At 44.3% G+C, this 26,319-nt stretch overlaps 1 protein-coding gene across 2 annotated transcripts in view; it reads left to right on the forward strand.

Moving 5' to 3' along the window:
• The window catches only part of MARCHF9 (membrane associated ring-CH-type finger 9), a 178,096-nt gene that overhangs the window by 126,467 nt on the left and 25,310 nt on the right, over positions 1 to 26,319 (forward strand). For both annotated transcript variants that reach the window (XM_088466210.1, XM_088466217.1), the window contains exon 3: positions 24,761 to 24,916. In XM_088466210.1, the coding sequence (XP_088322336.1) occupies positions 24,761 to 24,916 (156 nt within the window). The remainder of the gene's footprint in view (positions 1 to 24,760; positions 24,917 to 26,319) is intronic.

The following is a 26,319-nucleotide window of genomic DNA, read 5'->3' on the forward strand; positions in this document are numbered from 1 at the left end:
CACCCGAGAGATCCGGACCATACAGGGAGGCTGTAATCTCTCCCTCCACGGTGAAGTTAGTCACAGACATCGTTCCTTTAACCAATCCCCATGCTGTAAACGACACCCTGGTTGCATGACCCGTGTTACCCATTTACACTGCCCCTTAACTCGGGTCCTAGCAGCTCCTGACTGGGAGCGAGTTGGCTGTGGAGACAGTGGGCAGGCAGCAGGGACCCAGCATATGTCGGGTCACCTAATATATAGTGACAGGGTTGTGTAAAGAGCAAGCCGGCAGTGGACAGTCAGCGGAACACTGAGATGGGTGTCCTGGCACATACAGTTCACAGTGCCAGCGGTGGGGTTTCTTTTTCTTCCCCAGGGCTCCTCTGATTTGCCGATGACTGAAAAGGAGGCGGGAAGAACAGGAAGAAGGCAGGGAGACAGGAGTATTCTCCCCTCAGGAGTCGTATTATGCTGTGGTGAGATGGTGAAGGGGGAGTGATATCTACACTGACCAGGGGCACCCCTGGAGAGATCTCAGATTTCTCCACGGTGACCCCTTCTATGAATAGGTGAAAGCAGTGAAATGCCCTGTTATCACTGATAGAGGGCTTTTCACTGTTATATGTATAGAAAAAATCTTTCCTGGTTAACGTCAGGAGGAAAAATGACTAATGTCGTCTGCAAAGAAATCGTATAAGACCTTGGTTAAAAAAGACTATCCCCGTAAATTTAAAATTGCTCCTGTGCAAAGCCGGGGCGGGACACTAGTATTATATATAGCATGGTTTCCATAATTAAAGCACATTTCTATATTTCAGTCCTTAGTATTGGCTGTAAACAATACAAATAAAGTAATAATACTTATTAATTCATTAATAATAACCTGTGCCAAATTGGATGTTTATGTCTGGTATTATTTGGCCACCAAAACTACTTAAGAAGTACTATTGCCGAGCATATACAATTAGGTGATTTAAAATATGCATAACAGCGAGCAAATGCTCATGCTCTCATATGTGTTCAGTGTATTTGTTATTATGAAGGCACATAGCGTTCCCGCTAGGCTGTTTAAGCAGGGGGCCGCTTCCAGCCTGATTTTGAAATGGCAAAATGCACCCAGCCTTTATGGCGGTGCCCTGCCGGAACCCTGCTGAAACAGCCTGCCAGGAGTGCAGCACTCACAGCTAGTGAATAGATGTAATGCGCATGCGCACGGTATCTGGTCACAGTGAGGTGAGAACTTGTGGTCAGCCCAGCATATCCGTAAGTGCCCCAAGAGTGATGAAAAGGGGGCGTGTCTTAATGATACACCACCTTTTCTTGTGACCACGGCCCCTTTTTACGGTCCAGCGCCCTGCCCCGCCAGTCTAAAGAACACTAGGCACATACAGTGCGTGTGAAGAATGGAGTACTGACCTGGCTCATGGCAAAGGAAAGTTGTGAGTGTGTAAAGGATAATTCTGTATCTTGACCTCCTAATCAGTTTTCTATCAAGGAAGCCATCTGCCAATTATGGATATTAGGAGCCTGTGCTAGTTTGTGATATCAATCATATGTAGTTAGTAATATAATGAACATCTAGGAACCTCTTGCTTTTCCAGTCACTAGAATTGCTTTTATGGTTTCATATTTGCAAACATTACACCTGTAATGTCTGCTGTCCATTGTCTGTTAATGTGAATACTGGCTCTCTTCTCCATATGTGAGTGCTGTCCTTGGTCCTGAACGGAATTCATCTGCTGAAATAGCAGCTTCTTATTCCACTGTGACTAAGGGGTATATTTACTAAGTGGCGGTTTTGAAATTTTGGTCGCTCATTTAGCAAAGCCAAAACCACTGTAAAACCACAGAGAATCCACACTTTAGAAAACAATTGAACATCAAAACAATATAAATGTTTTTAACATAAGAAATATAGAAACCCCAGATTTACTAAGCTGTAACTTTAGAAACCTGACCAAATAATTGAGCTGCCTTAGGCAGTTGTATTTAGAACCACATAGATCCCTAGGTTCTGTATAGGGTTTTGTGCTAAAAACTGCACAAAATCTAAAAAAAAACAGAACAGAAATTGTGTGGACGACTCCCCAGTTGATAACCAGCTTTAGGCTTTTAAGTCTAGGCTGGTGGTGAAAAAATCAGATGGACAAAGAACATGGGGTCCCCCAATTTACCCAGCCAGGGCTGGTGGAATAATATAGGGGAGACCTGTAATGTGGGCATTCCCCCACCATGACTCTGCCAGGCCAGTTGCCCCCGGGGATGATTTCCTCAATGGAGTGGGACCCATGTGGACCCCCCCTCATGGGTACAAGTCTCCCTAATGGGCTCTTCTCCATACTCAAAGAGGAAGGGTATGGAGGTAATGAAAAGTTAACTGTATTAATTATTATTTCTAATTTGCTGACACACTACAGGTCCAAGCAAGCCTTGTCATGCCCAATTTTTAGGGCATCCTGGCACCTGTAATGCACTTGTAAGGGAATATTGAAATAAAAACAGGACACACACCGATTGGTTAAAATTATTGGAAAAAGAAAAGAACCTGATTTTCCCATTAGTTACTTAAAAATTTAAAAGGGATAGGGCCTCTTCGCTCCATGTAGGCATCCAAGATTTTTAACCATCAAGTGTGTGTGTCCTAATTTTATTAAAATTTTTACTCTACAGGTGCCACCATGCCTTGACAACCCTAAAAATAGGGCATGACAGGGCTTACCGGTACCAGTAGTGCACCTGTAAACAGTATATTAATCTTACAATTAACTTTTCATTACGGTACCTATGTACCCACCACCCTGGGGTATGGAGAAGAACCATAGTGCTATTGGCACTTGGGCTAGTTATACCCAGGAGATGGGGCACACAAGTTTTTTGCAAGCCCCACTCCCTTGTGAAAATCAGGCCTGGTGCCAACTAGCCTTGGGCTGTTGGAATCATGGTAGGGAGATACCCACACTGTAGGTCTCCTCTCTATAGTTCTACCATTCTAATTTTACATATATGGATTTGTGCAGAGCTTGCAAACTGAGGCAAATTTATGGCGTTTTTTCAGCGGGTTTGCGGCAGGATAAGGAATTTAGAAACCGATGGGCATTGACGGCAGATTGAAAATGCCAGTGTGGAGATGCTGCTATAGGCTTTGTGCATGTTCCCATGTTGACAATCACTGATGGTGTATCAGGGGAAGTACGGGCTATGCACAGTTGTGAGTAAATCTGCCTGTTTTCAGACATATCTTTTGTATTATTATTATTATTATAATTTATTTCTATGGCGCCACAAGTGTGCCGCAGCGCCTTACAAAGTATTATTAAGAATAAGAGTGGTGGAAATGCGCACTGATGATATGGACTATCAAACCAAGCGTGCCGATGAGGATGCAGCTGTGAATGCAGGTGAATAAGTACACCTCCATGCGCACAGTGTGGGACTAATTATAGTTATATTTTTTCCAACATTGTGTCGACTTGTCTTAAAACACTGAAAAAGGACATTCAATACATTTTTTCTGTACCCCAAAATAATGTACAGACTTCTTTGCTGAAAACACTTGCTGCCTACCATTTGTCCACCATTACGAAAAAATATAAAAATCAACCATTAAAACCTTTTAAAAACACCCAATACTTTGTTGCGGCCACTAATACTGTTCTGCTACAGACGTGTCTATACACATCTTCTAAGCGATCTGGTAATGATGGGCATCTTTGTGCATCTTGTTTTGGCGTAAACGTGTCTAAGTCGCGATGCAACTAGGATGCGACACTTGTATATCTGTGTGCAACTGAGTCCCTTAATCTGTATACAAAGTGCTACAATGTAGCAGCCGCCACAGTTCCATTGTGGTTCATATAAACACTCAGATGCAGACAGATATACAAGTGTCGCATATCAAATTAAACAGCACAGTCTGCTGGTGCATCCTAGTCGCATCACATCCTCAAAAAGGGACGCCTGACACTAGCAGTGTTGCACGGGACTTGGCAGCTCACTTACACCAGGCAAGTCGCACTGCATGGCGTATTGAGGCTAGATGTACAGTATAAGGACACATCTGTATGTAATTTGGCACTCTTGGGGTTCAGTGTGATTTCACCATTTTTCCATCCACTTCTCCCAGGTCACACATTGTAGAATTAATGTGCGATATTGGTGCAATTTTCGGGAATAGACGCTTACAGTTGAATTGAGAGGTGCAGGAGCGCGCTTCATGAAAACTAGTTGCGACATGTGCGATATTTAATTGTGAATTTGCGCTACCAAACTCCCGCTGAACTGAATCGTCCCTTTATGTGATTCTTAGGCTTATGTGTGTTGCCTCTAACCCCGGTATCCAATTATCCCCGATATATATATTTAAGGCTAAAAAGTGGAATGTTATGCAATGGCCAAGTCAATCCCCTGACCTGAATCCGATTGAGCATGCATTTCACTTGATGAAGACAAAACTGAAGGGAAATTGCCCCAAGAACAAGAAGGAACTGAAGACATTTGCAGTAGAGGCCTGGCAGAGCATCACCAGGGATGAAACCCAGCGTCTGGTGATGTCTATGCGTTCCAGACTTCAGGCTGTAATTGCCTGCAAAGGATTTGCAACAAAGTATTAAAAAGTGAAAGTTAGATTTAGGATTGTTTAGTTTGTCCCATTACTTTTGGCCCCTTAAAAAGTGGGAGGCACATATAGAAACCGTTGTAATTTCTGCACCATTCACCTGATTTGGATGTAATTACCCTCAAATTAAATCTGAAAGTCTGCAGTTAAAGCACATCTTGTTTGTTTCATTTCAAAGCCATTGTGGTGGTGAATAGAGGCCAAAATATGAAAATTCTGTCAATGTCCCAATATTTAGGCACCTGACTGCATGTATGTATGTAACAGCCATTCTAGGCATGGATGGGGATTTACATTCATACATTTATGTTTAAAAACCCTTTAGGCTCAAATACTTTCTGTACATACTTTACATTACATGTGAGCTACATAAACTGCTATTGTTTATTATGCTTCCCGCTATTGTGAAATAAAGGACTGCTATTTCAATGGGAGAGGACTGTGGTATGATCTGTATTGAATTTAAGGTGATGTGGAACATTTCAGTTTATGGCCCAAATACGTCACCAGGCTCAGTGTGACAGCCAATTCTCTGTAGTTAATAACCTGCATCAAAAGAGGGTACTTTTGTACATAAATCACCTGTAATCAGGGATTTGGTTTGTTTTCTTGTATATGTAGCAGACAGTATTCCCTATCTATAAATGGGGATTATCGTCCTAATATTTTTCCATACAAACACAAGTGAGCCTATGTATATTTCCGTTGGAGAGCATAGATTGGTGGAGCGGAGGAATTGGGCAGTCCTAGCAACGTACGGAGTAAAACGCACCAGTGTTAATACGATTTACAGGCCAGTGCAGGAATGAATGGATTGAAATGAAATACTGTAGAGGGCTATCTGTCTTGTCCTATACTTTTAATGGGAATTGTTTTGTGCCTGCAGTAACATTTCACGTGCGCTGTGTACAATCTAATAAAACACATCACTCACACACAACGTTAATGCGTGCAATGAATACAGACCCATGTCCCCACATGCAGATGATTAATATAAGCAATACATGAGGATTAACTGAGCAATATTTTAGGAGAAAAATGAGCAGAAAAAGGGGTCATAACTTTAATATGAGATTTGCACTTTTACAGTCATCATCATTGTGGCATATAAAGAATGTCTTGTGATCCCTGCATCTATTTATTATACATCCATACCCATTTTTACTGGAGGCCTTTGAATTAGTGTATCAATATAGATCACACAGGGGCTGATTCACATGCAATCCCGACATTTGGGCAAATGGTCGATGTAATTAAACTGCGCATGCGTCTAAGTCACTAAAAAGTCACACAGCGTTTTTGTCCCACCATGTGTGTGCACAATGGTGCAGTAGCGATTGAGGCGCACGACCTTGGAAATGGTTTGGGCACTCCTGGGCGGTGACTGGGAGGTGGCTATTCAAACACACGGAGATCCACTGTCTTATGGGCGTGTTATGGGAGTGTCCCGGGAGTGTCGTATATAGCTGGCTGCAAACTCAGGCGCTTCATCGCTTCCTGAGATCTGACTCTGACTGAGAGTCTGCACCTAGCATGGGACTGGTGCAGGTTTCAATTGTGCGACCGATGGATGCATCAAGTCGCACCAAGCGGGATTGTTGCATCTGAAGATGGACAAGGTGAGAGTCCCAGTCCTTGCACAGTCAGATGCACAATTGTACGCCATGGGGAGGGGCTTATACTAGCATTAGCATAAACTGACAGATGCAACTACAGCAAAAGGCGCTAAAACGCTGCAGCAGCGTGCAACCCTGAATCAGCCCCACTAAGTATTGTGTCTGCAGAAGTTTAGATCTTCTGTACAGGGGTGCTGAGTGGATGAGGGTCTTGGATAAACGTGGGGGCAGTTCTAAAAAAGCCAAACGGGGGCATGCTCTTATGTATATGAAAACATATCGCCTGCAGATTCTGTGGTTAGTAACTGACCTCAACTGATAGTTTCTGGCATCGAAATTGGAAGCCACAACCTTATTTTACAACCATAATAAGACCCACTTGAGCCATCCATGTTGCAGGTCCTTCATGCTCCCCAAACCCTCCTAATACTTTTGAGAGAAAGTGATTACATACCACAGCCCACCTGCTTACTAGAGATGTGCGGTTCAGTTCTCCTGAAATATGAACACACCCGAATTTTGGGGTTCCGAGTCAGATCGGGTCTCCGCTCGGGTCACTTTTGGGGTTCCAAGTAGAACAGAGTCCCGGCTCGGGTCACTTTTGGGGTTCCAAGTAGAACAGAGTCCCGGCTCAGGTCACTTTTGGGGTTCCGAGTCAGATCAGGTCTCCGCTCGGGTCACTTTTGGGGTTCCAAGTAGAACAGAGTCCCGGCTCTGGTCACTTTTGGGGTTCCGAGTAGAACAGAGTCCCGACTCGGATCTGCTGTAAGTTCAGAACTGTAATTTAAAAACCGAAGCTTGGGTTTTGGATTGCAAGTAAACAGTTCCAAATGACATGATTTTAGCTGTTTTTATCAATTTGAAAGACACCGAATCCGAAGCAAAACACCTGAGGGTGGTTTTACCAAAACCATAACATTTAAAGGTAGTTTTACCAAAACACGGGGGTCCGCCCACCTCTTTATTGCTTACCCAGCACATCCACACTAGTGTTGGGCCACTTGCACTGTCGGCTTACGATGCAGCCGGTCGGAGTAGAGATCATTCTGCTGGAGTAACCCCTCTATTCAGGGGCGTTTCTAAAGAGGAGGGGGAGCGTGTGCAGTCTCTGACACGGACCCCCTCCTCTCTGCCGCGGCGGCCATTTTCCAGTCATTTTTACAGCACCGGACCCCCGCGCCGACGTGGGACTCCGGAGAGGTAAGTAATACTATGGGTGCAGGGTGTACGGTGCGTGGGCCCCCTAGACCAGGGGCCCGTGTGCCCCTACACCCATTATAGATACACCCCTGCCTCTATTCTGCCTTTGGTAACAGAAAAGGTTGCTGCCATGCTAGTTTCTCAACTGTAATAAAAATAAAACATACATAAAAAATAAAATAAAGCCTCTGTTGACCAGATTTATTATGCTATAAAGAATTACACAATTTTTCAACTAAACGTGCTCTGCAACACATGCAGTTTAGTAATGATTTATTATGAAGTCTTTATAGCATTGTATTAAGGTCCCCTTCCAACATACAGCACAAGGACTACAAATATAAATATTAGTCATAAAAATGTATACAGATACGTATGTTTTCTGTTAACCCAATTCAAGATGAAGCCTACGTAGAGGCCTGGGCTTAGATGTGTGTCGCTGTGATACATTGATACATGCTCTTGTCACCCCCAGGGACTTGCAAGTCAAAGGGAGTTAATAAAGAAATGAAGCTCCTCAGGAGATTACGGTGTCAGAAGGACGTGTATTGTATGTGTGTGTGTGTTTACATGTGAAAACGCATAAATCCACAGTAACGTGAATGGGGGTAACCTAGATTGCAGTGTATTTCAGTTACTAGTCATTAACTCTCTGTGCGCTGCCTGTGGAGTAGATTGTACGTGAATTAGAGACACATAATTATGAACACATTTTTATTATTTTTGCCTAAAGCTAAAGCTGAATTCTAAAAGATCTTTACACAGTTTAAGAATCCTGCCCCCTACAATGCCAGATCTGGCAATGAACAAACAACAACAATTCAGTGTAATAGACAAAGCTGAAGTCAAATAAACAACACTGATGATAATAAGTTATTTTGCAGCTTAATAGTATAGATTGCTGAATGACTCACTATATGAAAAGACTTCAAGGCTTTGTGGTCCATTAAGCAGATATTTACATAGTGCTTTTATTAGTCCTAACTGCATGTCGGCTTAATGTGCACAGTGACAAGCAAAAAGAGTAATTAGTTTAAATATTTTATGCCTTTTGACGGGAAGCATGGGTTGTGCTGGTGCAGGTATTGGTTGGGATCCTGCATCTCTCCTTACTTGGCCACCGTAGTCGCAGGGGAAGGAGAGTGACTGAGCTGAGTGGATGTTGGAGCTCCACCTCCCACATTTCTCATAGGCTTGCTGGGCAGGGTGAAAGAGCTGTTGCTATGGGTTTAAGCTGGGGATGCTAGTGGTTGACGTCTGGGTTACTCTGTGTCACTGCAAGCTGGTAGCACGCATGAGGCCTACTGGATGCAGTGTGTGAGAGCAGCTGCAGTGTGTGGAATCATAGTACATTATATTTAGTGAGCCAGCCTGTCACTCCGTATAATACACCGGCAGCAGTGTGAGCTTCCTCTGCTTTCAGCAGGGCATTTATACATTATTTCAAATAGCATATCAAGTGTGCATAGCTATTCCTATATAATGGAGGGCGTTTACCAGTCTTATTTCTGAAACATAATATTTTACATTATAGTAAGTAATATGGAAGAAAAACGTACAATATCTACATCTAGCTTTCATCAAGTGCATAAGTGACAGCATTGAAGGTAACCGGAGAACCATTATGGTTTCACATGTAGCTGAATTTTAACAATTAAACGCACTATTAAACTTGGCCAATTTGTTTTGTTGACTTAACTGCAATACAGTGTTTGATAAACATTCTTTATCTTCTAATGGTTTCTTTTCAGCTGAGTCGTTAAAATCAAACAGGTTTTAAAAATATTCTGGACGAAAATATATGTGATTATATGACATTGAATGTTAATTCTGTGGCTGCCATCCTCCATACGGGATGTAGTCCGGAAGCCGACGGTCTAAACGCCGACCACCGGCTTCCAGACACTGTAATCTCGACTATAGACGAATGACAGGTGTCTAAATCTAGACGCCTGTCATTTGACCAACGTCGGGAGACCGGCGCCCGGCATCCCGATCGAGCAGATGCCGGGCGCCGCAGCGGACAACCCTGGGGGAGGGGAGGGTTAGGTTTAGGGCTCCCGGGGGGGACTTAGGGTTAGGCACCCCCCCAGGAGGTTAAGGGTTAGGCTAGGGGGAGGGATGGTTAGGGTTAGGCACCCCCGGGGGGAGGTTAGGGTTAGGTACCACCCTGGGAGGTTAGGGTTAGGCTAGGGGGAGGGAGGTTTAGGGTTAGGCACCCCCAGGGGGACTTAGATTTAGGCAGCGGGGAATGGGGGTGTTAGGTTTAGGCACTTAGAGTGGGGTTGGGGTTAGGCACGGGGGGGAGGTTAGGGTTAGGCACCCTAAAGGAGGGTTAGGGTTAGGGGGTAGAATTATATTAGTTTATACTTACCTTTAGGACGATCGGGATTTCCTCCTTTGTCGAGCAGCCGCTGTCGGGATTTGAATACATATCACACCCCTCCATACAGATGTGTCCTCATACACCTAGTTTCTGTGTGCCATGTGGCGTGAGATGCCTGCTGTGAGCGAGCCGCCAGACCCTTGTCTGAAAATGCATCTAATGCTGGGCATACACTATACAATTATCTGTCAGATATCTGTCCAATCTGGCTGGTTGGAATGAAAACCTGGTAATGTATGGGAGCAAATGACAGTTGATCATATGATTTTAAACACTGGAAAATGGACACAAAACAATTGTTCAACTTGCTTAAATTTGTGTGTTTTAACCAATTTGTCTGAACGACCATTTTTGTCTGTTTTCCAGTGTTTGTGAGCAAATGGACGACTGTCATTTGCTCCCATACATTACCAGGTTTTCATTCCAACCAGCCAGATTGGACAGATATCTGACAGATAATTGTATAGTGTATGCCCAGCATTAGTCGCAATGCGATGCAGCCAAGTCGCAGCAGGAGACTGCACTGATTAATTTGCTATGCGACACTTCTATATCTCTGTGCGACTGACTGTAAATTAAGCACAATTGAACTTTGCGTGGAAAAAAAGACGTGGCCACGGCATCGTAGCACGTCCTATACAGATTCAGACTAAATCTCACGTAGATATACAAGTGTCGCACAGCATATTAATCTGTGCAGTCTCCTGGTGCAGCTTAGTCACATCACATTCAGCCGAAAAAGACGCTGGGCGCAAGCAAAGTCAAACGGGACCTGGGGTGCCAAGAAGGGCTATTTGCTGCGACTTGAGCAACAGTGTATGAGGATACCTCTGTAGGATCTAGGGGACAGTGGCCTGATAAGTATGGGAGAGCCAGTACTATATAGTCTAATTGTTGGCTATCAAGGCTTAAGCATAACTAGCTATCACATTTACCCAAATCTTACATCTCCTGCATTAGTATAGATTGAGATTTGAGTGTTATAGGCCTGTAATGTCTCCCTCTTACTTAAAAATAATAAAAGTGTTTTGGGGTTTTTTTTATCCAAAAACGTGTTTTTTAACTTGTAAATACATTACATTGGGTGTGGGTGCATTGTAATGCTGGGCAGAACCCATTTCCTATGTAGAAATACAGACAGTGTAGGCACTCCTGATTAGTTTCATGAATATATCCTTTAACAAACAATAGAAATAAGCCTGTGTCGGTAGTTTGATAGCCATGTCTGCGGAGAGCTTTAGATGTAAGGTAAAATAACATACATTCCAGATGTCACAATTTAGGTGGCACAGACCTGATTTAAGGATGCTATTTTGTCTTGACTGCCAGTAATTTGGGAGACTTAAGTGTACTGATGCAGCCACACACTGCATGGCATAGTGCCCGGCCTCTCCAATCACCTTGTCTGCTTCTCACTCAACAGACACTTAAAAAATAATGTGTGGCCACAATCAGAAAGCCCCTGCTATCTCCTCTCCTCTGGACCTGTCCCTGCCCCCATAATGTCATGACCATGCTCCCTCTTTGTATATGTGTACCAGCATTTGTCATCTTGCTGCAGCTGCTTAATTCATTCACTGTGATGAGTCATAGTCCAGAATTTTGTGCATGTCCTTTTTACGCTGCTGAAAATGATCTTCAGTTCATGATGAAGCTTTGCTAGGAGGGGCTGCAGGGATGGTCAGACCTCCCCGCTGACAGCAATATATGTTTATATTTATGAGCTTTTAAAAATACCCTGGGCCTCATTCACAAAGCACAAAACCGAGGATCTGCACAGAATAGTGACCATGTCAACATTTGAGGATGTCGATTTTTTTGCATGTCAACATTTTGGTGTCGACATCCTATAATACATATCATAACATGCCCCATTATACAGCTTAGCAGGCCCAATATAAAGAAAGCTACTAAGAGGAAGAAGTATAGTGTGTTGGCTCCCTCTGTGCTTGCCCTGGCCAGTATAAGTTCTGTGTATAGTGTTTGTAGTCTGTTCCTGCACTTGGACCCAATAAAGCTGCAGTTTGCAGTATAAACCTCTGTCCAGAATCCTGACTTTACAGAGGGAAAGGCTGCATAATTAGGGGTGCAGCGTGCACAGCAAGGAGCCCTATCTAATGTGTGTTCTTGACAGATCTAGGGATTTTCTCCCAATAACAGGCAATAGATAAGGCTTCTCCCCAGTTATGAAGCACCTGACAATCCAGGTGACGCATGCATATTTCCCTCTGTATTGATCTGGCTAAGCGGCAAGATCAGCCTTACTGGTGCTGTCAGGCCAGTATCGCCGCAGAGCTGAGCATTGCTTAGTTGCCCCAGTAAAGTTTTAGGGGTCTATTTACCAAGCAGTGTTAGGAGACATAGTGAAAAGTGGTAAGAAAGTGATACGGTAACAGCCAATTAGCTCTCAACTGTCATTTTTCAAACACAGCCTGTGAGATGACAGGAGCTGATTGGCTGGCACCTTATCACTTTTCACTCTATCTCCTAACACTGCTTAGTAAATAGAGTAGACCCCTTAATGGTAAAATAGCAGCAAATGTTGTATTGCTGCAACAAGCAGCAATAGAAAATCTTAACAACTGCTGCAACTTCTTAAATAGACACCCTAGTATTTGTACCTTCTCTGAGCTGGTGGAGATCAGATCTCATGCTTTTAATTGACATAATTTGGCTCGTTCTATTTGCATTCCAGCAGAAAGTCACATATCTAGCATTTACTACATGCACAAAAAACTACCTAACACACAAAAGTGTTACATGTTATATACAGTACAGTACTCATGTCCCCTCGCTATCATTCATTGTAAGCTGGGGAACACACTATATGATTCGTCATACCATATATTGTTTTGTTGCGGATCGGAGCGGTATATATTACAGATCAGGCAGTGTGTACACCCGATCTGTGCAGTGTATACTCCCGATCCGTGCAGTGTGTGCGCTCGATGCGGCATGTAATGATATATATTGTGCAGTGTGTACACCCGATCCATGCAGTGTGTGCACCCAATCTGTGCAGTGTGTACTCGCGATCTGTGCAGTGTGTGCACCTGATCTGTGCAGTGTGTACTCCCGATCTGTGCAGTGTGTACTCCCGATCCGTGCAGCGTGTGCTCCTGATCCATGCAGTATGTGCGCTCGATGCGGTATGTAATGATATATACTGTGCAGTGTGTACAGCGCGCAGAATTTTCGGCCTCTCTGCAAACCTAGGTGCACTTTTAGTTTACCGAGGCATCTCCCGAGAGAGAGAGTAGGCATCCATTCATATGCTCTGCACGGACCATTTTGGTGTATTGGTGCAAAACCAAGGTGTTTATACAAAGCACTTCTAGTGAATAAATCTACTGTATTTAATTTTACAAAGATGGTGCAACCACAGAAATATTCCAACAATATATTCTGCTGTCTTTTATCACCAGCTACATGTAATAGGTGGACTGTCACTGAAGATCTAATGCAGATAATAAGTTCACATAGGGCCATATGAAGTACGTTGCAATCAGTGCCGCTGCCCAGGGTTTAGTGCTATGAGGAATGGCACTGTACCCAGCTCATGCCATATATAGAGAAGCACTTGGCGCAATAAAATTTACATCTGATGCAAAAAAGGGGAACCCAGATTCCATCCTTGCACATGCCGTCATGATATCACAACACTGAGTGTGAAAAGGAGCAGTCAGGCTGCAGGAGTGAAGAAGAGAAGAAAAAGAAGCTCAGAGAATAGTTAGGAAGACATATATTTCTAAAACATATGATTGACCGGCGGTCGGGATGCCGGCGTTCATAAGACCGACAGCGGCATCCCAATGTTCAGGATCCTGACATGGACCGGTAAGCAGCCTGACCCCCCTGTTGTGCCTAACCCTAACTCCCCCCCCCCCCCCCCCGGTAGTGCCGAACCCTAAACTTTTCCCGGTGGTGCCTAAACCTAACCCCCCTTTCCGCACCCCAAACCTGACCCTCCCCCCAGGTGGTGCCTATACTTAACCACCCCTCCCCGCAAGCCTAAACCTCCCCATTCAGTGCCTAACCCACCCCTGGAGGTCCCTGATCTCTTCGGGATGGCATTCTGACGGGCGTCAGGATTCTGGCGTTGATATCTTGACGTCTGGCATCCCGTGCGCCAGCATCCTGACCTCATCCCCATAGTTCAAAGGAGAGAGAGATTGGAGAAAACACAGCACCTAGCTATAATAAAATATTTAGGAGTGCCAGAGATGGGGAAAGGGGTACTCAGTTACCTGCATAGGGCATCAAAATGACCTTGTACAGTCCTAAGTCCAGGAATAAATGGACTGGAGTAGACACTGATGAATGGTCAGTTTCCACTGTTAGGGAATTGGTATGACATACCGTCGGACGTAAGCCCTACGGATGTAAAACCAACACTGGAAGGCAGGAAATGCCGACTAAGGTAAGTTCTAACCCTAACCTTCTCCTCCCCCCCCTAACCCTAACCCTCCCTTAGGGGTGCCTAACCTTAACTTCCCCCCTAGTGCCTAACCCTAACCTCCCCCCAGGGGTGCCTTTCCTAACCCCCCCTCCCAGCACCCTAAACATAACCCTCCCAAGGGGATGCCTAACCCAAACCTCCCCCCGGGGGTGCATAACCCTAACTCCCCCTTCCCCTCGCCTAACCCTCGCGGAGCGGTGCCTAACCCTAAATCCTCCCGGGAGTCCCTAAACCTAATCTCCCCACCCCTCCCGCGGCTAAGAGGTCCCGACGCCCGGCTTACCTTCGTTCGGTATGCCGGGCGTCTACATTTCGGCATCTGGATAATGATAGGCGTCGGTATTTCGACACCTATCATTAGTCCCATGCCGGGATTTCACAGTCGAGAAGCCGGCGGTTGGCATTTCGACCGCTGGCTTCCTCACTACATACCGTTGTTAGCACTATTAGATCTAGGTGCCTTTATGAAGGCACCAAAAGCCCTATCTGGCCACACGCATATGCACCTATACAGATTTGCAAGATTCTGAAAATTTTGCCCATTTGTGCCTGGAGCACAGTAAGGGGGATTCAGTGAAATAGCAGACTAAAGCTGGCCATACAAGGTGGGATATGCACCGTGCAAAGTGATGGGGGATCCGACGTCCGACTTATCGGGTGGTCCCCACACACGGTGCGATCGAGTGGATGACCGCCTAATATGCCAGCTCCCCCCTCCCCCACCGCATAGCGCTGCATGGGATCGCACATTGCATCCCCAGATCGACTGAACCTGCAGTAAGAGCTGGGGGTGCAATGTACGACACCACGGGTGCACGCTCTGTCCGATATCATGCCCATATATGGTACGATATAGCAGCCAAATCGTACCAATCCATCGGATCGCCTGCTTTATCGCACCGTGTATAGGCACCTTAAGGGCCTGATTAATTACGGATCACAACTGCGATTACAATAGCGATTACGCACCAGACTCACTACGATAGTATGCTAATCCACTGTGATCCCTATGCTGTCGCAAAACACAACTTAAGGACGTCCCCTTTACCTTACACACATTCGTAATCCTTAGCAAGACTGAGAAACCATCGGTAACATCAAGTACAATCGCAGCCTCACAAACACTTGCACAAGCTCTATCCTTACTCAGGAATTGCTAACCTCATTACACGCTGCGAGTACTCAAGCTGCGTATTGTATCGCAGTGGATAATTTATGCATGTCCATGCAACGGCGTTCAAACGCACTGGCACACCAGCGTTTCGCTCGACCACCCCCGTCACCTTCCACACACAGTACTTCCTGTCAATCACTCTGCGATGGGTCTGCATAGTCAGTGAGATCGCAGACCCGATCACAGTGGCTGGTTTGCGCACACACACTGCGATGCATAACCATGCGCAGAATGCCACAATGGCCCAATTACTTGCGTAATCGCAGTTGCGATCGGTAATGAATCAGACCCTAATACCCCTTTTACACCACAGCTAAATATTGCCAGGTTAACCCGGGTTGCTGCTAAGTGTAAATGGGGCCAGGGTTGGATTCCCAGATCGAGTGACCTGGCAATCCAACCTGGGTAGTTTGCAGGGTTTAACACGGGAGCGACCCGTGTAACCCTGAAGTGTAAACTGGTCCCGTTTACAGGATGGTGAATTACGGATTTTCTGGCACTTGGAGATGATGTCATAGGTGAATGTGAGATGATGTCATCTCCAAGCGTCGGCAGACCAGTTCCACTGCACCCGTGTGCAATGGGACCGGCGCCAACCCGGGAATAACGTGGGTGCCGCGATCTGAAGGGCATATGTCCTGGCTCAGACCCGGGACACTAGTGAAAAAGCAGTATAACTTAGGTCATGTACAGAAAGAGCGTGTGTTGAAAGCTGTATTATTTGCAGGTTGTTGAAGGCATGTGCAAGCACATAATGATCGCCAGCATTGCTTGTGATTAGCTGATAGTGACTGCACCGCTAACGCTGATAGGTGCTTTTTTAATTGTGTGTGTTTTGGCAAATGAGTTTTTATTTCTGTGCACAAGATCAGGGGCTTATCTACCCATTGGCCAGGATGGCACTCGCCAGGGGTGCCGGCCAAATGGGGGCGCTGTCCGGCAGTACCACCTGCATCCAAGGAGTGGACTACCCAGGGGCGGAACTAGCGGCGGTACACTGTGGTGCAGGGGCCCATAGCCGCCGCTGCACCCAACGCTAGTCCCCCGGGCCCCACAACTGTAAGGCAAACCACAGAGAGAGCGGTCCGCCCTACACAGTAACAAACACACAGCTGCCTGCGGCGGCTGTGTGTTTGTTATAGCAGCCAGCCAAAGAGAGTCAAACAGACTCTCATTAGCTGCTGCATCCACGGAGGGAGTCGGCTGGAGCTCACTCATGATCTCTGCCTTCCGGCTCCCCCCACAGCGGGTGATGGGAGAGATGTAATGACGTCTCTCCCATAGCGCACTGCAGAGCGGGCCGGGAGAAGCGGACAGTGGCGGGGATTCAGGTAAGTTGTGTTTTTTTCTTCAGTGTTTATAAGTCTGGTACGGGGGAGGGGCTACTAGGGGGCACTGTATAGCTGGTGGCCGCTACTGCGGGCACTTTATGGGGGGGTGGCTGTTACTGGGGGCATCATATAGGGGGGGCTGCTCCTGGGGGCACTTTATGGAGGTGGTGGCCGCTACTGGGGGCACTGTATAGGGGGGACTTCTACTGGGGGCAATGCAGCACAGGGGGGACTACTACTGGGGGCAATGCATCATAAGGGGGATTACTACTGGGGGCACTGTATAGGGGGGTAGCTGGGGAATCATTTATGCAGAAATTATGGGGGGAGGGGGGCGCCAGTCCATTAGCTTGCCAGGTGTGCTCGGATCCCTAGATACACCTCTGCACAAGATAGAGAGTTGTACCTGCTGAATTTGAGAGGTTTAATTGAAACAAAATAGCGAATGCATATTTCACAAGCAAAGTAAGCATGTGGAAGTGTATGTGATATATGCTATGGGTGCGGACTCATGCAGATTTTTAGATAGCTACAAATTTTCATATGCAGAAAATTGCATCTTTTGAAGTGAATGCGTTGTATATATGCTATTTTGGGTGCAATTGCGGCCAACTTTTCATCACCTCCCGTTTGCAAACTAGTGAGACACCTTGTGGCTATACCTAGAATAGTACATTGCTGTGTTGAACCAAAGATAAATTGTTTCTGTAAAATCAAATGTTACAATGTATGAGGCACTGAGTTTTATATATTATAGAGTTATGTGTAACTGTATTTGCCTTTGATCTAAATCATTATGTGACTACTGAAAGCAATGATAAAAGGTAGTGTTAAATTGAGACTTCCAATGTTTTTATTTAGATACTAATTACCAGTCTGTAATAGAATAAGTGCTTATCTAATTTCGTTAGTATGTGTGTTAATTAGCAATCAGATAAGTAGATCCACTGATGTTATTTGGGGATACAGCACGTACGCCAGTCCTATTGCTCAGCAGATTGCCTGTAGCAAGCATTTTCTAACCATGAATGTTATTCTAGATTACCTTTCTAGATCAGTTACAGGTACATTGTATACAGATTATTTTCATGATCTCATTGAATTTGAACATGTGAATCCATCAGCTGTACGTTGTCACCCAGACTGCTAGTTCACATATATATATATATATATATATAAAACACATGAGAATGTGCTTTAGAGAAGTGAATTTAAGGACCTTTCAAAGCCCTTTCCATGTATTGTGCTGTTTATAATCTATTGTTCTGGCTGCACATGGTAATGCGTGAAAAAACAGTCTGACCACTTTGTAAAATTTACTGTTAACAATTTACGCAGCAGCGGGAACAGTCCCGTAGTTTTTAGGTACTGATTCGCATCTAAAAAGTGCATTAACAACTGATATGACTTTATAATTGCTCCAGCCATCTGGATTGCATTGTGTGTGGCCAGATTTAGAGACTGGATGTTTGCTCTTTGATCACATTCACCTATGTAAATATGTATGCTTATACTTGAGTGCTACTCTTTTGTATAGTGAAAGTTGTGTTTTAGTAGTGTTCCCACTAGGCTGCATTAGCAGGGCGCCGCGCCTGATTTTAAAGTGGCAAAATACACCCTGCCCTTATAGCAGCGCCCTGCTAAAGCAGTCTGCCCTGTGCCGCCCCAACCCGCGGCTGCAGAAAGTTGTGGTTTCCAATCGCCACCAGGTGAGTAGATGCCATGCACGTGAGCACGACATCTATGTACAGTGAGGGGAGGGCTTGAGGGAAGGCCAGCACCTCCGTAAGTACTGGGTATGCCCCCAAGAGTGACTAATTGGGGACGTGTCACGAGGACACTCCTATTTCCTCAGTCAGCCACGCCCCATTTTCAGGGAAGCCCCGCCTGCACCTCAGCGCCAGTCTGGTGTGAACACTATTTAGGTTTAGGATTGACAGGTGAAGATACTTTAACCTGTACACCAGTAAAGTATTCAGGCTGCAGGCCAGTATTATATTTATGTGCACCCTACGGGTCTGAGCTTATACATAGACGTAAAACTACAGTCCCAAAATTGGCCACATCCGGATCCGCTCAGACCATTTAGACACGGCTAGAGTATACATACAGATGTGCCCACATCTACCTATCCTCAAATCCCACCAAATAGCCCCAATTATCGCACCACAGACTTTGTTACTGTTGCAGAAGTGTAGCACAATGCAGGAAAAGATGATCAGGAAAAAGTACCAAAATGGAGGAACAAGTAGCAAAATTGAGGAAAAAATATGCAACACGGGAATCACGCCATATGGCACAAAATGGATAGGTGTATGAGGACACATCTGTATGTGTAAGATATAAAGAGTAAAAATAGTTATTTGAAGATGATGACTTCTGACAAATCTTTACTTTTATAAAATGAAGTAGTAAATACATTTGTTAAAGAAAATTTACATTTGTAAAAACTAGCATGCCTCCATATAACTAACCAGCAGCAGCTTATACCAGACTGGACTGGTCACGTTTAATGGGTGAGCTATTTATAATGTATTATCATCATCATCTGCTCATATATTTACTACAGGCCTTTAAGAACCACAATGTATACTCTTCATGTATGTAGATAAAATGCTGTACTGAACTAGCATGGGTAAACCTATGTCTTCTAGTCTGCCCTACCCAGGTTCTAGGGGCTGGTGCTTCTGTGCATGTACCGGTCTGCTGGATTTTGGGCCTGATTCAGCTTTGGGAATAAAGTAATGCTGGGTACACACTGGCCGATATATTGGCTGATCAATTGATCCAGGTTCACAGTTACTTGAGTTATCTTACTATAATTCTGAATCAGGCCCTTTATGCGCTTGTGCAGGTCTAAGAGCCTGCCAGATCCATTGCGCATGGGCAATGGACCTGGCATGTAGCCCGGACCAGCGCAGTCTGTAACTCCGAACGTCCTGACTGCAGCACAGCAGGCAGACGCCCTCTTCAAGAAGGGTAGGAGCTGCCGCCACTGCTGCTAAGGGATACATATGTTATATCTACAGTAGGGATGTGCAGGCTCAGATAGGTTCGAGTTTGCACGCCGAGTTCGGATTTTTCCCTCCAAAAAACGGAACTCAGAAAGAGGCTAAACGTCATCTTGCATGGACAAACATCATCATTCCTGGACTTTTGTCCATGCAAGATGACGTTTAGCCTCTTTCTGAGTTCCGTTTTTTTGGAGGGAAAAATCCGAACTCGGCGTGCAAACTCGAACCTATCCGAGCCTGCACATCCCTAATCTACAGTCACTATGTTGACAGTGACTATGTAGACAAGAGAAAGCCAGCACCGGTATCCTGAAACAGCTGTAATGCTGTAACGCATTATAACTGTGCAGCCATTATAACTTTAGTAGCATGTGTAAATGTATAATGCCTGGGCGGTGTCTGCATAGTTAACTGTCTACAATATTACTGCATCCCTAGCCTAAGATCGGCCTCTACAGGCATAAGTGCCTACATGTGCAAATTACATAATGCTCTAATTATAGCAACACAAGCACTGCTACATGTGCACATGTAATAATCAGCCCTTATGATTGTGCATTTGGAGCCTTGTTATCCTGGCCCTGTGAACTCTTATATGTCCCATATTACAGAATGTGTGAAATGGTAGATGTATACTGTGCCAGTATATAAAGACAACACTTTTTAAACACTTTGGGGCTGATTCTGAATTGGAGGTAATACCGATGTGCACGTAAGTTGGCAATTTTTTGTTGTGACTGCCTGTGGTTCTAATCCGTAAAAAGTCGCACAGCGCATACGACATACGGTGTCTGCACACGGAGTCACAGGGCTGATTGAGCCACACTGACTAATATATTGGGCATGGCTCGGCAGTGACTGGGAGGTGGCTAAATAGACGCACAAAGATATTCCTTCTGAGGGGTGTATTATGGGAGTGTCGTGGGCATGTCGCAGGAATAGCGTCAGATGCTTAATCACTTACATTGGAGGCCATATTCTAATGGGGATTCTGCACTTATAGATGTGTCCTCATACACTTAGCTTCAATACGCCTGGCACCATAGAGCCGCGCCAAGCAGTGTAGCTTAGCGACTCTTTCTTTACAATTGCACTGCAGGCGCAATGAAACACCGCTCACAGTGTACTGGAGACGCTGGGCTGTGACTTTAACCGCACAGGAATTAGTTTTAGATATGTACAAAGTCGCAGATGAAGCCACGCCGCTGCATAGTAGCATTTCCTATACAGATTCAGACTCATTTGCACATATGTACAAGTGTCGCATATCTAATTAATCAGTGCAGTCTTGTTAACTGAGCTTGTCGTATCACATTGCGACTAAGACGCATATTCAAGCTAAACAGCAAAACTTGGCGCAAGCCAAGTCGCATGGGAACTGTGCCGAGAAGAACTGTTTGGCGTGACTTGGGCAGTAGTGTATGAGGACACATCTGTAGCATGGGGCTGGTGCAAGTCCTAATGGTGCTTATGATGGTTGCGGCCCAGCCCTTGCGCATCCAAACGCACAGGCATACACCAGAGACGTCACAGACGTGAATACGGCAACAGACCCTAAAACGGTCGCAGCAGCACACAACTCAGAATCAGCCCCTTTGCCTGCTAGGAGTGCTGATTGTGTCATGTAAGTAGATTAGGGTATTTCACACAAAACTATTTTTCAGTTTGTTTTCTACCAATCGGTGTATATATATTGGTTAGCTTTGTTGTTCAGAGAAAACCCCCTACAGTAGTGACACTTTGCATAACCAGAAATAATATAGTAACTGCTCATCTTTGTGCTAAATCTTCTTCTAGATATTCACAGAGGTGCAGTTGTTTGTGGTGCATGATGGCGACATTTGTGAGGAGTGGTGGTTACCAATGGTAGGACTTCATCCTTCTTTGGTTCACTTAAATTTGACGAGCAATGTAAAAACTAGATTTATTTAGTGGAACAACTTTATTAGCAATGAAGTCAACAGGTAGAGAATGCACATTTTTTTTTAAAAAAAGCTTGAAGCGCACATATATTATCACTTTCATGACTAATTTAAGCCATAAATTAGCCGATCCCCAGACATCGGGGTGGGCGCATTGGTGAAATCAACATATTGAATTTCACTGATCGGAAACTTTTAACATGTGGATTTTCACCGATCCCCAGACGGATCGGCGATCATCGATGGCGCCGGTCACCATTTCCAATCCGGTCTGGGGATCGGGCAATCTGTCGGCAGAATGTATGGACCCCTTAACCCAGGTAGTATTCTAGGAAAAAAATGAGAAAGCTCTGTGAAAGGAAAGGATTGGCTATAATGTGGCGGGAGGTTGGACTTCCGTGTGATGTTTGTACTTTTGGTAAAACAAACCTGCTGATTTTTCTACCTGCCACTTAGCCACACTTCTAGTCTGCTAAGGTCAGACCCCAAAACAAGACCCCTTCCATCAGGTAGAAAATGCTCTGCCCCTGGACTTTCCTCTTCATTTAAGATTAATTATACTACCTACAAACAGTTGGTGTGCTGAGACCTATCTAATCCACATACAGCTGGCACATGACTTTTTATGCATTTATATAAACTTTCTCCAAATTGTTTGCCTTCTATTTTGTAACAAGCAAAAAACCTCATGCCAGGCAAGTAATGTGAGGATAACACAATAAGCAGATATCACTGCATTATTAGAATCAAAACATAAGCCTACAGGATCAGTTTGTGCCTTCAACTTAAGGCCTCCATACATCAGCAATTGATTGCAGCAATCGTGCAATTTACAATCGAATGTGTATAAAAATCTTTCCCTTTTTCAATCGATTGTGGCAATTCTGCAATCTGCAATCGATTGAAAAACGGAAAGATTTTTATACACAATCGATTGCAAATTGCACGATTGCTGCAATCCATCTCTGATGTATGGGGGCCTATAGTTGTGTATGATCTGTGCTTGTCTTGGAGCTGTAGCAAATCAATTACTGCAGAACCTCGTTAGGAGCTTGTTAGCTGGCTGTCATTGCTGAAGGAAAATACAGGTGAGAAGCCTACGTGAGGTGATTGTGCACTTTCATTATTTGCCATCAAGAAAGTGACAGTGTTTTATAATTTTTCTGCCTTTGAATGTTTGTACCTCTAGGTTGTTTTTCAGAGCACGTTGTATTGACGTAGGCTAACCGCAGGTTCCATGCGAAATAATAATATCGTCCGATTTTTTTCTTTTTCCTTGAGACATTCTGTATCATTATTACCTGCATTGGTTTAATGGAATATAAGATATTAAAAATACAAGACTGGTAACCTGAGGGCTGGGGGATGTATTTGATGCTACTGAAATAGTCTCAACTTAGAGATGTAAGAAATGGGTGGCGAGGAATGGAAGTTACCAAGTTGATATCTTTAAGTGACATATTCCCTAGGTGTTTGACAAGTACATGCTATGACAAGCTATGGTTGAACTAACAAAACATAGGTTGAAATAAATTCCTATTTTAAGAAAATGTTTCCATAATGGACCCTCGCCCCAGGTAGTAGGTGTTCCTTTACTGTGCTGTGGGGATGTAAGCCTGAGAGCAGGGCCCTCATACCCCTTTGTCTGTTTGCATATCATTGTTTTATTAGTGTTTTGTTGCCAATTGTAAAGCGCAATGGAATTTGCTGCGCTATGGAAGTAACTAATAATTTTATAATGGAGGATCCGAAGCACAGAGCTTAGATCAGCACAGATTAATGTTGGCCCTCCTTCTCAGCCCGTCTGTGGTGTCTTGCTGTCTGCTCACCTAATAGTCCCAGTAATATTTGCTACTTGGATAATTGTATGTTTTTATATCTGCGATCTGAACCCCCAGCAGGACACGAGGTGGGAGGACATTATGGGGCTAAAGCAGAGTTGAACACAAGTCCATTTGCAGGGTGAGTCTTGTGTCTTTTCATATAGCATATAGGTTAGAACTAAGCGCAAGCAACTAAGGGCGATACAGAGTCTTACTCATTGCGATCGTATCTCTATTTATTGCTGTGTTACTGTTCGATGTCTCACATAGGCTAAATCCAGTGAGCATGTGATAACAGGACTGCGCGCTATGCAGAGTTGATCATAAACAAAAATATTCCCGTTTTCAGGCACATAATGACTATGAAACCAATTGTACAGATATTGTAGGGGTGACCCAGTCACAGAGATGTCTACAGCTGTGCATATAGGCTAATATATGCATTTTGTTCCATATACACAATGTGGGAACAATTGCGTTTAACTCTGCATAGGTGCCAACTGTATGTCTGCTGTAACCACTGTCTGCTCCTTTGTACTGTTTGTAATAAATATAAGGAATGGGGTGTGCGCTTCTGTTACTAATGTAATGTACTTTAAAGAATGAATAATGTGAGAAAAGTAACAGAAGGCAGTGTGCAGTGAGAACCCAAAAGCCAGTTTGAGATACAAAAAGGCAAAACATCTGTCTAACCTACCTGTGTACTTACAGATGTGTTCACACACATCTATCCTCTCTGCGCTACAAGTCACGTTACATATAACGCGTGAGCGCCGTGTGACTTGGTAACCGTGTGTATTATTTTGTGCTCCTCTTTCCCTTAAAATGCATCTTATTCACAAAGAGAATAGGACACACAGGCAGCTTCTGCTGATTAAAATGATACTCGGAATGTCTATATTCTGCGTGCGACTGCGGCTGTATCTGCATGCGACAAAAGGTAAAAAGTCCCATGAAAAGACGCTCTGCCCCACAGGTTTACGCCACGGCATGCAGTGACTAGAAGGGCTGTTTAACGCACAACGAGGCTAAATGTATGTGGACACATTTGTACATTTCAAATACAGAGATTTTTGGTGCTAGCCTGGCCGAGTTAGTGAATTCTGTCACCAGCGACAAGGTAATCTTATCACCTATACTCATGACTGTGTAACCAGCTTCTTACATACCTAGAGAAAGTTAGCCACCAGTGTGTTGTGAAGTTCTGAAATGTTGTTTCTCCTTATATCCTGTAGGGGGAACTGCTGAGCCCATGTCGCTGTGATGGATCTGTGCGCTGTACACATCAGCCTTGCCTAATACGATGGATTAGTGAGCGGGGATCCTGGAGCTGTGAGCTGTGCTATTTCAAATATCATGTTCTAGCTATCAGTACTAAGAACCCACTCCAGGTAAGAGAGTGCTTATAATTCAAAACAAGATTTCTGTTTATAGTGGGATTGTTCTATCTATTCATTTTAAGTCTACTATGTTTATGCATAGCTTCCATATGCACAGATTTTTTGATAGAAGGGTGTGATTGGCAAACTGTTATTTACTTGTTTACTGTAGCTGCATAATTTGGTAACGTTTGTTCTACCGTATGTAAAAAAATGGAACTCCTTAACCATGCTTGAAAGACGTACACGTGTTGCACCAACCAAAAGATCTGTACAGCCGTGAGTGTCTTTTTGCCAAAAGCGAAGGTTCTGACGGTTTTGTGATGGTTTGATATACATGACACTGTTATTATCCACATATCATTACCTGCTTAGTCACCAGATCTAAGCACAATTGAGTTTTTATGGTATATTCTGAAACCAGCACCAACCAGCCACAACCATTGGATTGACTTTAATATTCTATCAACATCAGCCCAGTGTGTGTCCAATACACCCTGTGCTGTCTCTGTCTATGATAGAGAATATTTCTCTGCATGATTTGATCCACTCCTGCCCTTTACACCAAAATAACTCACTCGGAGCCTATCTAGTACGTCTCTCCTGTTTGCCTTCACTGCTACTGTGGAAAAAGCAACTTCCCTTCTAAGAATGCATCGGGAACTGCTGAAGAATAGAAAACTATGGAATCAGTAGGCTATTGCTCAATAGGATTAGAGCTTCGGCACAGGGACAACCAAAATGTTGCTGCTTAGTTGCGATTTCAGAACTTTGTGAGGGAAACAATTCAATTTTTAAGCTTCCTGCCTATCTATTGGCACTTGCAAACATGCTCTTTGGAACAATCTGGGAATAGTACAGCATAGATCTCAAAGCCGTTCTGCCTGTTCTGTTCACACAGACAGAAGTGATACTGACACCTCTATGTAACAGTATATTCCCAAAGGGTTTTTTAAGTACATTGAGATAACGTTGGAGTGGGCACGGCCCTTTCCCACACCACCTGCCTCCCCTATACACAGAAGCCAGCTGGATGGTAAGTCCATTTGGGACACCCAAATACTTCACTTAAATGCCTATATGACTTTATAGTTGCATAAGATAAATACCTGTTATTGCTTCCCTTTCGGTTTTTACCTCAATGCCTCCTATAGTATTATAATGTTTTATCACTGTTAACATTTAATGATAAAATATGTTGACACTTTGAGTTACACCCTGCTCAAAAGTTGTAGCATTACAAGTGTGTATATACACCTCAATGGTAGCGTACAGAAATCAGAGAGATGGAGGCAGCATGACCGAGTTAGTGGTAAAGCTAAAGTCTCATTACCCTATTTGAACACAAAATCATAAGGTAATGAAATGTCAAATACACAAGAGAGGATAATGTCTTATGCCCAAATGTAATAGCC

The sequence above is a fragment of the Taudactylus pleione genome, unplaced genomic scaffold (genome assembly GCF_031769625.1).
Source record: "Taudactylus pleione unplaced genomic scaffold, aTauple2 ptg000065l, whole genome shotgun sequence".
In the NCBI taxonomy this organism is placed as follows: Eukaryota; Metazoa; Chordata; class Amphibia; order Anura; family Myobatrachidae; genus Taudactylus; species Taudactylus pleione.